Raw genomic sequence first — 17,000 nt, forward strand, 5'->3', positions numbered from 1 at the left:
TAATTAAGTCAAGTTTGATTTTGATTTTTAAGATCAAAACTAAGCTTGGCCCAACTATATCCTTCTCTTCCTCGTGAGCTTTTGTTTGAATGGTTGAATCTAAAATTTTATGAAATTCATGAATTAGATTAATATAATCATCAAAACTAGATCGAATTAGATATATTTTTATAATTATTAAATCCTCCTTCACCGTTGCCTCCAATAAGCACTTTAGAACAGTCTCGTTTGTTAGTAAATTTTGATGGAGAATTTAATCTTTAAAATATAGAGATAGCAAACTCTTTTGAAAAGTTGATTTGATACCTCCTCTTTCAAGAGCCACGTGTTTCAAGATTTCTAGGATACTGCGAGATATCTTTTGAAAGATGACTTTTGATGCTCCGATTTTAGAGAGGTCTCCTTAATCAAATATGCACTATTAACTATTTCTCAGCATCAACTTAGACAGGAAATATTCATAGTCTAAGAATAAATCAAACAAGCAACTAAACATTGAAATTTTCACAATTATTTGAAAGAAACCCCTGCATCCTGTTGACTAATCTCTATATTTACTAGATCAGAAAAGTGACCGGAAACTATAGCTATAACTAAATAACAATTTTCTAATTTACAAAATTTTTGTCATTCAAGGTGTCTAAAGGAAACCAACATTTTGGATTAGCCTCAAAGACTGCAATCACCTGTGAGCAATTTACCGTTCATCTTATGTACAATGTAGACAAACAAATAATATCTTTATATATATATATATATATATATATATATATATAGAGGATAAATTAGTAAATTTTTTTTTTTGAGTTTAAACTTATAAGTAGCTTCCCAGTTGAATTTCACTTAAAAGCAGCTCCCAATAAATATAAATAATCAAATTGCTCCTACAATTATAAATCAATACTAAAATAATATTATGATATTAAAAAATAATATTACTTTATTATAAAGTAATACTGTCTTATTGTAAAATAATACTGCCTTATTATGATGTAAGGATATTACAAAACAGTACTTTCTTATTATAATACAGTACTACCTTGTTATAAAACAGTACAGTCTTATTGTAATATAATATTATTATAAAATAATATTATTTTATTATAAAATAGTACTACCGTATTACAAAATAAGACTGCGATATTAGAAAACAGTACTGCCTTATTATAAATCAATACTGCGTTACGTATTATAAAACAATACTGTAATATTAAAATATAGTACTACCTTATTATAAATTAGTATTGTATTATTATAAAATAATATTGTCTTGTTGTATAACCATACAAGAGTATAACAATCATTTTAGTTAGAAATGGAGAGTTGTTTTTAATTTATATTTGGAATGAAAAGCTATTTTTAATTTAAACTCAAATGATAAGCTGCTTTTAATTTAAAATATAAAATAAAATTTTTTATCTAGTTTACTAATATATATATATATATATATATATATATATATATATATATATATATATATATATATATATATAATAGTATGAATGCGGCAGTACTGAGAAGCTGAAATAAATCATCATTCCTCATCCAGTTACGCAACCGAGACCAAGCCCACCATCAGCTTTATCCAGGCTCATGTAATCTTGTGGAAATTAATGTTACATATTCTAGTCATGCGGCCCAAAACAAATTGCGACTTAAAGACATTTTCCCCACATATTTAATCTCTTACCATTCCTCCCTCGACCTTTCCTCCCTCTTTATATTGTACCAAATACACGCCTGCTCAACCCGACCCCCGACAAAAAGAAGAGGTCATCGGTTGAATGTGTCATGCATGCGAGCTCTTTTAATCGGTAAAATCAGCTCCATTTCAGCCATCTCCCCCACAAAATCTATAAAAACCGATTCATGAGCCCAGCTCTTCCCCACAAGCTCCTAGCTGGTTTCTCTTCACTTCTCCGTTAGCAAAACTCTCTCTCTCTCTCTCTAACTCCTTTCCTCGATCCTTTGATCAAGCATAAAATAAAATACAAAGGGAAGAATGGGTGTCAGAGCTCATGGTCCAACCTTCTCTTCTTGCATGGTCTTCTTCATGGCCATCTTAGCCATGGCCTCAGCGACATCTGCTTCCTTGGAGGTTGGCTTCTATAAAGAATCGTGTCCATCGGCAGAGGACATCGTCCGGAATACTGTAAGCCAAGCCGTCGCTCAGAATCCCGGTATTGCTGCTGGACTTATCAGGATGCATTTCCACGACTGCTTCGTTAGGGTATACTTCCCATCCACTACACACTTAAGCTAAAGCTCATCAATATATATTAATTCAATTGACGGTTTGACTTCGTCTCTACTATTCTTAAATTTATATTTATTGAAAGGTGGCTTAACGGATATAATTCTATGCCTTCCAGGGATGCGATGCTTCCGTGCTTCTTAACTCAACCCCTGGGAACACGGCGGAGAAAGACGCTCCGCCGAACAACCCAAGCTTGCGAGGTTTCCAAGTGATCGATGCGGCGAAAGCTGCGGTAGAAGCCTGCTGCCCTCGCAAGGTCTCGTGCGCCGACATCCTTGCCTTCGCCGCGCGCGACGGTGCCTACTTAACCGGCGGCATCGACTACCAAGTGCCGGCTGGGAGGCGCGACGGAAGAATCTCTCGAGAATCCGAGGCTCTCGCCAACATCCCATCGCCGAACTCGAATGCCGAACAACTCAAGGAGAACTTTACGAACAAGGGCTTGTCGCTCGACGAAATGGTTACGCTCTCCGGAGCCCACTCGATCGGCCGCTCCCACTGCTCGTCCTTCACCAACCGATTGTACGGGGTTCAAGATCCCTCCATGGATCCAGCCTTCGCAGCGCAATTGAAGGCCACGTGCCCGCCATCGACGGCCAGCCCCAGCGACCCGACGACGGTGGTCCTCGACGCCGTCACGCCGGATCGTCTTGACAACATGTACTACTGGAATTTGTTGAAGCACAGGGGAGTGCTGACTTCGGACCAGACACTGGAAGAAAGCTCGGAGACGGCGAAGCTGGTGTGGTACTATGCGGAGGACCAGTCGACTTGGGCTGCCAAGTTTGCAGCTGCCATGGTGAAGATGGGTTCTATCGAGGTGCTCACTGGAAGCCAGGGGGAGATCAGGGAGAAGTGTTGGGTTGTGAACGCGTAGGACCTTTGATGATGATATCTTTAACTACTGCGGGTATCTCAATTATTTTCTTAGTCTCTAATTATTTTCCCTTCTATTTTTTTGATTGAGTAATTTCCCTTCTATTTGAAGGAAACAAATTATCCATGTTTGTATTTTCTCCATGTTCCTGACTGAAATACGGACAGATAAGTTTCTATGCAAACCAACATCCTGATGCACCTTTAAGCATTTTTGTCCGGTCACTTTTAGAGGAACCCATCTCTCATTCCATTAAGAAGACGAAATGGGGGAATACAAAGACAAGAACCTGGCTCCGACTCTTAATTTAATAGGAAAAAAAAAAAGTTTATGAGATTTCCCGGGTAAGGGCGGTGATACCCCAGCACCACAAACTAATGCTTAAGAAACAATGAGAAGGTTGCAGTCCACGTCACTCTGGCCACTCCTTTGATAAACGACAATCCTATCTTCATGACCGGTGTCCAGTGCACTTGTTTTCCAACACGGACCTTAAAGTGCAGATGGCCGCGATTTACTGTCGCGTATAAATTGTATATACGTGCCCCTTCACGTTAATCCTTTTTTTTTTGCCTCACGAGCGGCCTGCTGTTCCCCGGTATACGAACCCGAGCTGCGGGAATCTTTGTAAATGTTCCTCCGCATAGAAATTTATGCATGCATCCCACGTAGAATACTAACAGGTTTCAAAGGAAGCTAAACATGCTTTCCCCCCTACTTTCCTCTCGCACATCATTCCCTGTAATGGAGTTTGGACTTCCACCATCTTCTGAACGAGTTTGCCCTGCATATAAGAAAAAAATATCACGGAGCATATCTTGGCATTATCACATCCGATATTCCAAAAACCATACCACCACACAACATCATCATAAGACCATTCTATGGATATAGTTGCAATACAGTCATATGAACTTACGACATTGAAATTTAAACAGTAGACAACATCCTGAAACGACAGTGCAGCAGAAAACAAATGTTCACAACATCTACATCAGAAATACATGGCACAGAACTCTAATAGAAACTGTTCTTCATAGGCATCAATCCAAGCGAGGACTCGGTTATGGCTCTGACATCTGAGTAGGTGCAGCAACGCTCTCAAATTGAGAAGGGTGGGTCAAAGTTGGGACACCACACTGCAGCCATATGATGGTGAGGATAATGATGAGATTTGCTGACATCGAATTGCGAATGCCAGCAAAACGAGCAATAGACTGAAGCCCAAGGCTCAGGGAATACATGGCAACAGTGATGACAGCGCCTGTGCTTGCCGGTTTAGATATCAACACCTCCAGTGCTGTCTGGTCCATACCAGAATGCTCTTGGTTCAGCCAGTAGATGAAACCACGTATGGGGATCTGGAAACATAAAACAAGCAGCAAAACAGAGGAAGTAGTGCCCACAACATAAGCCAGCAGAGGCATGCCAAGATGTGCCACAAAGAGAAACCATTCATAGGCTAACAGAAGGACAGGATATGATCCCAGAGCCAACAAAGAAAGCAAAGCTACAACACAAGGAACACGAGTAGAAGAGAGGCAGGGGAAGCTGACAAGAATTATGAGTGCAGATATTGAGAAAAGCAATGCAAGAACCTCTGCAAACATGTAGAAACCAAACATTCGTGGATGAGATTGGCGCAAGTCATCACTCATTCCATAAGGTAACAGGAGGGCAGAGGAGGAAAAAATGACAAAGTTGATACAGAATAACTGAGCATGAAGCATGTCCTGCCTAAATGTATTGGTCCACCAATTTCCCATAAGCTGAAAACATGGAAAGAAATGATATAAGTTATGCATTAAATATTCCTCCTAGTAGAGTATAGAACAGCATGATACATGTTGAGATGAAAAAGAAGAAGAGTACAGCAAATATCATGCATGTGTTTCAGGATAAATTGATCAATTCCAGTACTACGTCACTTGTCTATTTTCACTCGTCATGGGCATAAAATTCCTCAAATCCACGTCCAAATAAAAAGAAGAGAGGTTGAATTATATAGAACTCCCCATCTCATCATACATCCCATAAGCAATTAAATGCTCCAGAACACCTTGAATGCATGAGCATGCTGATCTTACATGTCCATCAAAACGAAGAATTGATGTATTCAATGACAATACTTACAAAGCTTAAAGTGGTAAGCAACTCTAGTTTTGCAGTCTTTGGGGTGCCTCAACTAGCTTATCAGTATTGATGAATGAAAATGGCATGCTTCTGTGGTTAAAAAACATATCTAGGACAGAGAGAATCGTCATTGATAACCAGTAATAGTTCAAATTCAACAATCTAATACCTATAAAAGAAATTTAAAGAAGAAGAAGATAGAAGCCAAAAGGATGATAGTGTAATATACTGGTGAGATTAAGTGACACTAATAAATGTAGGGAAGGCTCCCTTTTTTAAAAAAGAAAAAAATCTATTGAATTGTTATGATGACCATGAAGAGCTATTGTCTCGAAGAAGCTATTGACGCTATTAAAATGTAGCAGCTTTATGTCACCTTTCCCCATAACGTAAGGGCTTCAACAATAATATGCCCTTGCTCTTCATGTATAACAATCAACAGTGCAGATTAATTATAATTGGTGCCAACATTTTTGACCATACAAAAGAATAAATTACCCAAATCAAAATAAGGAAAACATAATTTTCTAAGATAAAGGAAGGGAGACCCACCCATACTATAATTTCCTATCTACAGATTTTTAGGGATGCACCATCCTAGAATAGCACCCACAACAATTCACTGCTAAACAGAGGACATAATATATTATTCTGTACTTGTGTCATACTGAGAAAAGAAACACTAACAGTCCACTAGCTAAACTTCATAATGATACACGTTGCCTCTACCATTTATCATTGATACATGCCAATAACCAAAGAAACAAATTTTATTGCTCAGATACCCAAAATGAACTTTAAAAACCGTTCATCAGATATGAAAGCTAGAAGAGGTTTAACAGTTAGAAATTCTGCTCGGCAACAAGAAGATTACATGATGTAGTCAACATCGAACCTAGTGTAGAAGTATGTGACACAAATTCCTAGAGATTCCAAATGATGGTGCAGGGAGGCAGATATCACTGCAACTTGAATAAATTATCAAAGAAGTCTAGCATAACATCATATCCGTTTGAGTTCAGATCCTTTCCCACTGATGGAGGATCTAGTTCAATTACCCACCATTTTTGTATCACAAAGTGGAAGGAAATTGAAGAGTGAAGTACATATACATCCTAGTCCTGTCCAATCACCTGATATGCAAATAGGGGGTGATGATGACTTGATGACACAGGACAGGAGGAGGGAGAGGAAGAGGAGTAAGGAAGAGAGAAGGAAGAGAAACAGGCAGAGGGAGGAGGCAAATCAATATTTTGTATTCTCAAACCTCAATAATGCAAACCATATTCTCAATTAACATGGTAATGAGTTTACATATATTTACATAGACAATCCAAAACCCTAATAAGAAAGAATCTGCATAAAAATAAAATACCAGTTTTCCCATAAAATACTAATTCTAGAGTCTACAAAATTCTAGTCCTAGAGGTCCCATAAAAATAAAATTCCCTAATTCCCAAATAAAATAAAATTTTCTAATTTCTACATTTGAGCCTAACAAAAATATGCCTAGATTTCTTATTGGACGATCCTCCATCACTTGAACTTGTCTGGTTCAAACACAAGCCGGAGACGATCTAAATTCTTTCCAATTTAAGTAGCCATAAACACAGATGTTGCATCAAACCGCAAAACCAAAGTTTTCTAGTTCAATTGAATCGTAAAAAAGGATAAAAAAATAGCCCAAACGAACAAATATCTGTTTCTTTGATTCAGAACAAGAAGGACCTGTTATGTTTGTAAAAATCAAATATTTTCTTTTTGAGCAAAAAATTTCATGATGCAAGTTAATTTATTTTAAGGAACCGATTTTGATCATGGTAGATTGCTTTCAATGCCGATGGGAGAGTGCACTTAAGGTCCAATTCACCCACATTCCATTCTAGAGAAATCAAATACAATTCTTGGGACCTATGCCATAGGGTTTGTTGAATCATGACAATCTCTCCCATCCACTATTAAAGCAACAAATTATGATTGTAATATGTTGAAATCTATAATATTTCCTTTGTAAGTTGGATGCATACATCCAAAAGTTAACTCCCATAGCTAATCAAAAATAGAAATTAAACATCAATGATTCATGTTTAGATTGCTATCCACTACCTTGGTAATCAAAAAATAACTTTCCCAAAATAAACAAATCTTGGACATCTATGAGTTCATTAAGGATCTGATTAAACTATTTCAAGCCCTACCAAATAAACAAAATTAACATTTTTATGAAGAAAGAATCCTAAAAGATTAGGGGTTTCAAGCTATCGCAAACTCCAGTAGAAATACCTTGAAGCCGAGGTGGGGGTGGAGAATAGGAATCAAGATTGGAGACAAGGAATGGAAACAAAAAGAAGAATTAGCCAGCTTACTCGATTGCCCAGAGTAGTCCGCAGACTGCCCATGCCGAGTGCTGAACGCCCCACTCGCTCCATCGAAACAAGATAGGATTAGGGTTTTGTCACTCGTTGCAAGGAGATCGCACAAGTGAAATATATCTATTGTTATAATGTTAATGCTCTGTGGTACAACTCCACCCCCGAATAGTGCCAACTTTTAATAGATACTTGAACCATCTAACCCTGTGGACCTCAGGCTTACGCAACTCCACCCTTTTTGCCTTTTCTGTTTTAACCTTATTCGATAATTTTGGCATTACGCATTACACGTGTAGAGCCTTAGTCTTTATTGTCATAATAGTTCCCAAAAAAGTATAAAAACTTTTATTATAAATGATAATTTCAAATAGGTCCTATGCAATCTGTGTGATTTTAGATAGAAACTCCATAGATTGTGGTCAAACCCATCTTACCATTTGTGAGCTTGATGGTGGCTCGACATAATGAAAGTTTTTGCTACTTCTTAATTTTATCCATATTTTTTCTTGGACTTCTATTTCATTTTTTGGTAACATTTTTGTTTTTAATCTTCAGGGTGACGATACCCCAAAGGAGTTGGACAGCTGCAAGCAACAATTGGATGCATGCCTAGAACACAATGCTAGACTAGCTAGGTAGACAGTCATTGCCCATTATCCAAATTTGCCATATGTTTTGAACTTTCATCATGCAGCATGCCATGCATCAAACTAATTTTAAGGTGACATAGCTTAACAAAATTCAACTTTCACAGGTGGAGCAGATATTAGCTAAAGCAGATTTCCAAGATGGGACTCCATCTCAAAATCACACTTACAAGTTTCCACATATAAGTGCAGCTGACGGAAAGGGGGACATACCTTGGCAGCTTTGGTGATGTTGAAAAGGAGTCGAGGATGCCAGACTCTTGATTAAAGCTATGAATCACAAGTTACATTGACTGCATACCTTGATAACCCCAAGCAAGAGAAGAACAGATACTTGGAACTCCTACAAAGGAATGTACATGATGGGAAAATCATGAATATGGTAGACCATCGTCAGAAGAGCATATCATTGCCAGAAAAGCTAGCCATGCAGATGATGTCCCCATACCAGTATATGGTGATTGGTAGTTAAATAACTTCAGGAGGCCAAAATCTTGAATAAGCAGCTCAAGGATGATCATACACCCAAACACGGCAACATGAGATGGAGCAGGATGAGGTGCAGGAGCAGGATAAGGTGGAGACAGCTAAAACAGCTCTTTACTTGCAAAAAGAGATGGCTACACTTCAGCAAGAAATGGCTTTGAGGAAGATGACTCGTCTTCAGCAAAGAACTCTGAGCTCTTGAGAACAAGTAATCAAAAAATTAATAACCAGGTGTGTTTTCTGATCAAAGAAAACTCGAAAGTCTCAAATCTTGTCACTGCAAGAGATGCAGAATCAGCGTCTCATCTGATTAGTGGGAGAAGGCAATTGTTGATTTGACCCATTTCCTTCAGGTTGGTTGCCAAACACTATAAGATGCATCTAAGTACATCACAATGTGGATTGATTTCTTCAAGGAAATGCATGAACACATGGAGAGGGTTATGAAGGTCATGATCGAAAAGCATTAATTGCTGACCTGCAGAAAGAGGCTAAAAGATGCACAACAAATAGAGGTGGAACTGAAGTCAAACTTGGACTCATTAAGCGCTTGCTATAACTGAAGTCCAGCAGCTTGAGAATGGTGAGAACTTGAAAAAATTATTCCATTTAAGAAAATTATTGGATGAACTAGTATTAAAAATAAAGGAATTAGAAAATGTTGGGAAATGCAAGGAAAATCATATTCTAGAAGCAAAAAAAATGCTGATGCTACATTTGTAAAATCAAAAAGCTGCATAGTATTCGTGGGAGTAATTAAGTCAACATTCAATGGACTTCTTGATCGATATTCTAAGGTGGAGAACAATAGCCAGGCCAAAGGCTCTGTTCCTGCCAAATATGAAATCTAAATTCTTTCCATGGATGACCAGAGGAACAATTTTAAACCAAAATCCCAAAGGAGAAATTATATCTTTCAGTTGAAAATGTTGGCACCCAAGCTTTTTTTTTTAAAAAAAAAAAAAAAAAGGCTAATGCTTAAGAAAATTCAAATACACTGCAAGAACTAAGGGTTCAAGTAGAGATGGCAGTCCCAAGGATTGTAGAGTCTAACAAAGTCCTACATACCTCATACACTGATAATGAAAAATATATAGCTGCCCTAATATCTGACATCAAAGTATTTATTTGGCAGTCAACATATTGTTTCATGAATCAATAAATGATGCTCATGAAATTGGTAAAATGATTAGGGAGTTGAAAGCATAAAGAATGATCATTCCTTCAATTATATCCACAATTTGGAGCACATATTGATATTCAGTCTACTGCAAGCTGTTATATTCAGTGTACTGCAATGCAGATTACAGTAGATGGCCTGGCCAAGACCAATGAAAGTTTGAGCAGCATAAAATCTGCCTTTAACTCACTATTCAGGTGTGTGCGTGGTGCTTCGGGGGGGGTTGGGGGTGGGGGGGCGCCGTGTGACATCATTCCATAGATGAACATGAAGAAATACTGACTCCTACTAATTTGCTGATACAAAGTCCTATCAAAGATGTCGCTATGAATGCCTTGGTTGAAATACACTTTCCATTGGGCACGTTTGTTCATCAAAAAGTTATTGCTACATGTTCTGCAAAAGGAAGCTGTTCAAATGAGCTACCACACATTGGGATAGACAATACAATTTTAGATGTTATTCACAAAATTTCATCGGATCGATTGTATATTAGAACCAGGCCACATGCTGCGAACTCTGGAGGAAATGATAGAGGAAGTTGGATAGGCTGTTGCCAAAACTAAAGAGGTACTATGTTTCCCTTTTGTATTATCTTTTTCAGTCTATATTGTTTTTCAACAATTGAACATCCATGCCTGGTTGCTTCCTCATTGATCCACATAAATTATCATTGATGCAAAGATTGTAGGCAGTGTTAATTTGTTGTATTATTGTTATTGTTTCTTTCAATATTATAGCATCAAGTATCATTAAGGCCTGTATACATTGTTGACCCCTTCCCAAGAGTTTAATCTTTTGGGGTCTAGTAGCAAGTTTACATGGTATGAAGGACATGAGTTCAAATCTCCATTCAAGCCAATTTTTCATTATATCACCCATTTGTTATTGAGTCCTTTCATCTCTTGACTCATTCCTAGTTGAGTCATTCTTCGTTCATTCATATCTTGAGTCATTCGTATCAGTTTATCCCTTCATATGCATGGTTCAGGATGCACATGAGGAGGCAGGATATGTATTATTCATCCCTTCCCTAATAGCTTGAGCTTTTGAGTTCTAGTGGTATGTTAACAATTATGATCACAATAGTTTCATATTAACTACAAATGAATCTGGCTATATATTTACAACATTTTAAAGCATGAAGCTAGCATCAAATTCTATAAGAGTTGTTTGGCAACAAAGACTTTGATAGACCTGAAATAGATTGAAGCTGTTAACTGAATGATGCCCTTAAGATTCTTTGACTATTTGGAGATGTAATACAGACGACTCAAATGTGTTATGAATTCCTTCAAGAACATGTAAACATGGGTCCAAAGATCGTTCATTATATGGAAGGTTGTTATCCTTGGTAGACAAAATGCAGTATGCACCCACAAGGTATTTATTGATGTGGACATAAAGCAAAAGTGCAATATGAACTTATATCCGGGAGAAACAAGATGTTGCATGAAACCCTGAGGAGCATGTATATGTGCCTCATCTCTGAATGTGGCGCAAACTACAAACTGAAGGTTAGACTTGTGAGAGCCTAGTTGTGATATGGATCCTGTGAAGAAACATGCCATTCAATGTTCAACCAAATTATGACACAGATTTGAGGTGGATGCTTTATATACAGCTATTGCACATATCCCTTAGGAAGCATTTATATGCCAATCAATTTAAGCTTGAATGTGGTACAAACTTCAAGGTTAGACACCTAGGAAACCCTAGTATTGCATGGAATCCTTAACTAGCAAGTAGCTTGAATATGTTATAGGCTTATCGTTGGATATCTGAATGACCTGGATGGATCATGTACCACTTGATGTTATATGTTATTGATGTTTTCATATCAGATCAGGGTTGTACTCATTGAAGTAGGTAACATCTTATTGAACAACATTTAATGCAATTTAATACATTCAGTAGTCTTTATACTTATCTAATGGTTATGATATATAATTGTTGTGGACAGAGTATATCTTGCAGCAGTTTAATTCTTTTTCAAAGATCATAAAATTTAATTTCTTCATTATACTTCTTAGTACATCGTGTATTATAGTCGAAGTATCATGGTTTCCACAGTATTCTGTCAATGGAAGATACTTTAATTTCATTCTACGGATTCATATTATCATATTATTTTTATGCATTACTACTTTTTTCCCCGGAGGATGATTGTTCAGTCTGAAGATCAAGATATGTTTTTGTAAGTGCTTATTAAGTTCTGTTATTAGGCATTATATGCATTTTTTTTTAAGAAAAGGATATGCTAAGTTAGTAAGGCATCATTATTCTGAAACTGAAATACCTAATGAATTATGAAAGGTGTGAAATTTGATGTTTAAAGTGATGATAAAGAGGAGAAATTTGAGGAGTGGTGGAAACATGGATCCCACAAGTCCGTCTTTCAGGATAGTAGAAATCACATGTCCAGTAGTTTTCACCATGCCTAGATACCAAGTATTAGGATAAAAGTGGACCTTCCACAATAGCTGCAACTCTTCCCTCCTTTTCCCACCATAAAGGGAAAAATCCAGCTAGTTTGCAGATATGCATATATGGCCTATCCAACCATCCAAACAGGCCCACAGTGGTACTCCTAGGTGCATCAAGGGGCCCTTCTGTCCATGGACCACTTGACCCCCTCACAACGTCTGTTATGAGATAAGCTGATATAGTTACATACCCCCCAATACAGGCATGTCCACAATGCACATACTTTTAAGGTGTAAGCAACCTTGCAGTATGGTGTATGTTTCACAGCGCATTATGATACCAACCAATGCTTAAATCTTTGGGGTATAAAGTGATGAGGTCAAAATTTGCAAACTAAAGCATGAGTGAGTGAGTGAGTGTGTGTGTGTGTGTGTGAGAGAGAGAGAGAGAGAGAGAACATTAAAAAATAATAATAATAAGAACATTGATATGGTTTACATCAGCATATGGTATAATGTTGCATTGCAACAAATACAAATGTTACTAAACTCAACAAAAACTTCTTGATGCATAATAGAACAATAAAAACATATCCACGTGCATGTATAAATAGTTGCATGTTTGTAGATATAGATACTTACCTTCACAACTCCTACAACTTGTAATATCTTAAGGAAAGATAATAAGTGACGGACACAATACATGTGAAACCATCTAACTATTGGTTTCCATATTGGAGCTGTTCTTATTATAGCTCCTAGGGATAAAAATTGCAAAATATAGGAACTGCTTCAACACCAGCAAGTGCAGAAATTCAAGTGATAACACATGACAAGAGTAACACAGAATTCTAACATATGGTTATAGATACTGAAATAAAACGTATAACATTTCTAGTGCTTTCGAGTTTCAGAAGATGCTAAGGCTTAAGACCAGTCATGCATGGCAAGATGCAGAGGAAAAAACAAAGCAGGCAACTAGTTTTCTGCTGAAATTTGAAAAAGCTCAAGAAACCATGGAAGAGGCTAAGCTCGTGCTACAGCCATTGCTGAAAGCAAATGAAGATAAAAAATTTGAAAGGCTTCATTGGAAACGGCCAAGCCAAGAGTTGCTGGTAGAGAGAACTACGCTGGTTGAAGAATTGCACTGACTTGAGGCCTCAAGTTATTCTTTAGATAATCAGAATCGAACACTACAAGAGCAGATTCACTCAAATAGAGTAGAAATATTAGGCATTACAACCTCCCTAGGAGAATCATTTCTGGAAATGCAGAGGATAACAATGAAGTGAACGTTATTTATTCTGATATGTTTTCCTTTGGGCAGGAGCTGCTAAGATGGATTGACACCTCAAGATCATGGCTTGAAGACAATAATCTCAGAGATACACGTCAAAGGTTTTGTATTCCTTGTTCTATATCAGTGTCAGAGAGGAGCCCTTTCTGAGAAAAACAAGCATTTAAGTGTAGATTCTTCTCTTCAACACAGACAAGTGGGGTTTTATTCAGTGCTTGGAAATAAATCTAAAGGTAATTTAACTACATAGCATCCCTCCAATAGCTTATACAACATGCTTATGTTTCCTACACCTTATGGAAATACTTTCATAATCTACATCCGGGTTCAAATTGTTAACTACATAAGTGATAATCATGGGCATCTAAAGGTATCTTATCAATATTCGGATTCCACTGACACAAGAAAGAAACTCTTTCGTAGACTTCCAAGCACAACTGTTTTTTCTCCCAATCCCTCGCAACAACATTTCACAAGCAAGAAATTTACCAATTTCTACACCTAATTCGCTTCCACATTTTAAGAATGTATGCCTTTCAACTAGGTCTCTCAGATAAATGCAAGAATGAAACAATTTCTTAGTGGCCCTACTAATTACTCCTCCCACCCTGATGTTCAAGAAAAATTTTCATCCCTCAAACTTTACATTATCCCACAAGACATCTATTAAGAAACTAACATGCCCAAGTATAGATCTACATTACTATTACAGTACATTGCTAAACACTGCTGGAGTCTTGTAGCTTGGGTTCGTCTAGTTTTATGATCCAACATTGCAGTATAGATCTGCATCACTCTTACAGTGCATATAAGACACAGAAAACATTCAAAAAATTGGAAAAAAAAAATTTGATAACTGAAAACTTGTACGTCATAGATTTAGCACTACAATGCTGAGGGGTGATCACAAAAAATGTTGATAGAAGAATGACTTACAAGGTCCTCGTTCATAATTGAATTGACTGAAACAATACATGCGACTGCAGCCATCTGTTTGGATAGATGAGCAAGGCTGAATAATAATACTAAAGCTCTTCTCTTCTGATTACATGATAACTATTTGTCATAGGTGATAGAGAATCCATAAATTTATGTCAGATGCCACAATCCCTAGCGAGAAGAACCGATCTCTGAGCAAGATTTTCGAATTGCCAATTCTCCTGTTTCTCCTCCTTCTAAAGCGCCATCCATTTGAATCTAAATAAACGTCTATATGACAAGTGATAAAAGGAAACTTCTCACCATCAATTGAGAAGATAACTGATTTTAGAGAAAAAGGGTCATAGCTTTTCGCTGCTCTCATCCTCAGACAGCTCAGCATTCCTCTTCGCCATCAACTCCAGGTCCTTCTGCATCGCCTCCCTCTTCGTCCTCAACCTCTCCATGTACTCATTGTACCCATCCTCCATCATCTCCGCAAACTTATCGCTTATCTCCAGCAAAGGGTCCCTGTCCACCAGCTCCCCTTGGTCATACGCCTCCCTCAGCATCGCCGTCTTGATCCCTCCCTTCAACGACACATAGAAGATCCCCGAGTGCCTCGTGAAGGTGTTAGCAAACGCATTCGAGAACCGATACTCCTCGTAGAACTTCCCCAGCACCGGCACCGCCACCCTCCTGAGCAGCGAGAGCGAGAGCACCTCATGGAGCACCCCGACCATCCTCTTCTCCATCTCCGGCGAGGCCGGGTGCAGCCCGGAGGCATCAGCATACGGCGATACGTAGGGAAGCTCCAACCAGTCCCTGACCCACTCCCTCATCTCCTTCTTGAGGTAGAACCCCGGCGGGAGCCGGACGGTGAAATTGGGCCGCATCCGGATGCCGGTGAGGCGGCCCTCCTCGTCGGCCCGCTGCTCGATGACGGACTTGGCATACTCCTCGTTCCAGGAGACCAACTCAAGAAATGATTTGCCCTCGCCGGGGCTGCCGACGAGGCGGAGGAGGTGGGGGTATTTGGGGACGAGGGAGGTGAGGAGGTCGTCGGGGAAGCCGAAGTCGCGCTTGACGTTGAGGAGCTTCTCGGCGGGGATGACCTTGTCCCTGGACATCATGAGGAGCTTGCAGAGCTTGGCGAGGACGAGGGGCTCGTGGCGGGCGCGGAGGGAGGCTTCGAGGGCGAGGAAGGAGTGGAGTCGCGGGGAGGGGCGGAGGAAGGGGACGGGCTCGGTCTTGGGCTTGACGCGGTCGGGGTAGAGGTCGAAGAGGTTGGGGTAGCGGCAGAGGAAGGTCTTCACTTTGACGGGGAGGCGGAGGCGTTCGCGGCGCTTCTCGAGGTAGCGGAGGGGGATGGCGTGGCCGGGCTCGTTGAGGACCTCGCGGACGACGCGGGCACAGAGGCGCCACCGCTTGTCGCGCTCGATGGCGGAGTCGAGGAGGCGGTCCTTGCGCCAGGCTACCTTGAGACTGGAGATGGAGGCGGCCTGGGTGAGGAGGGAGAAGGGCCATGGGGAACGGAGACGAGCATTTGGCTCCGTAGGGTTTAGGGTTTGCAGGGGGAGGGAAAAATGGAATCGGACGAACGAACGCATGGTGGGATGGACCACCGAGGTGGTGACACCACCCGACCCGCTCTATCTATCCACCCATTTACAGTTGTTGGCTCTGGCAAAGTATTTTGTCGGAGGAATACAAATAAGGATATTGATATTATTTAGATATAAAATTTTATATTTATAATTATTTTAAATAAATATAAATATAATTTAAACATTAAAAATATAATTATAATTATAAATATAAATTAAATAATTAAATTTTATAACTACATAACCGTATTACAAAATAGATCATATTACTAAATAAGTAATAAACCAAATTAATAATATATTTATATAATTATATATTTTTATAAAAATTAATAAATATTATATAAAATTATAGATAAATTCGAACACTAAAATATAATTACCTATTCATATTTATATCTATTTTTTTATATAAATATAAATATTAATTAAATTATTAAATTTTTATATATATTCAGATCAATTGAAATACGAAAACAAATCCGAACAAATATCATCCCTATTATTTTCATCCCTGTCACCAAAAGTTATGCCCAGCACCTTATAGCAGATTCATGTACCGACCGCTAGCCTATAACACTAAGAACTTGGCCCCATTGGTAAGACGATCCCACTGGGTCGCTACATTTCAGACCAATTAAAGCTGAAAGGCACGAACCAGCCAACCCACTCTAAACAGAGATCCATTCTCCACCAATATATATTTGGTACACTATGTGCAACATCTCATGTCGGATACATTGAGTCCAAGATAAAGGCTAGAATGCTGCACGCTCCATACCAGCACGTACTCGGATGAC

General features: G+C 38.7%; 2 protein-coding genes across 5 annotated transcripts; one reads left to right on the forward strand and one right to left on the reverse strand.

The window, feature by feature from the left end:
- Positions 1 to 1,915: 1,915 nt before the first annotated feature.
- On the forward strand, positions 1,916 to 3,279 carry LOC105057296 (peroxidase 5-like). Its single transcript, XM_010939872.3, has 2 exons — positions 1,916 to 2,230; positions 2,373 to 3,279. Exons 1-2 carry the CDS (start codon positions 2,003 to 2,005, stop codon positions 3,132 to 3,134), a joined length of 990 nt encoding a protein of 329 aa, XP_010938174.1. The 5' UTR covers positions 1,916 to 2,002; the 3' UTR covers positions 3,135 to 3,279.
- An 80-nt stretch (positions 3,280 to 3,359) lies between these two features.
- On the reverse strand, positions 3,360 to 16,261 carry LOC105057294 (protein WHAT'S THIS FACTOR 1 homolog, chloroplastic). 4 transcript variants are annotated; one of them, XM_073248468.1, is made up of 4 exons: positions 14,612 to 16,261; positions 8,735 to 8,969; positions 8,500 to 8,629; positions 3,360 to 3,918 (listed from the first exon to the last, which is right to left on the reverse strand). In XM_073248468.1, exon 1 carries the CDS (start codon positions 16,201 to 16,203, stop codon positions 14,956 to 14,958), a length of 1,248 nt encoding a protein of 415 aa, XP_073104569.1. In that variant the 5' UTR covers positions 16,204 to 16,261; the 3' UTR covers positions 3,360 to 3,918; positions 8,500 to 8,629; positions 8,735 to 8,969; positions 14,612 to 14,955. The 4 variants fall into 4 exon arrangements, with proteins under 4 accessions (XP_073104569.1, XP_073104570.1, XP_029124020.1 ...); XM_073248467.1 differs by lacking the exon at positions 3,360 to 3,918 and adding an exon at positions 4,766 to 4,903; XM_073248469.1 differs by lacking the exons at positions 8,500 to 8,629; positions 8,735 to 8,969.
- Between the last annotated feature and the right edge of the window lie 739 nt (positions 16,262 to 17,000).

Source organism: Elaeis guineensis, chromosome 14 (assembly GCF_000442705.2).
Source record: "Elaeis guineensis isolate ETL-2024a chromosome 14, EG11, whole genome shotgun sequence".
NCBI lineage: Eukaryota > Viridiplantae > Streptophyta > Magnoliopsida > Arecales > Arecaceae > Elaeis > Elaeis guineensis.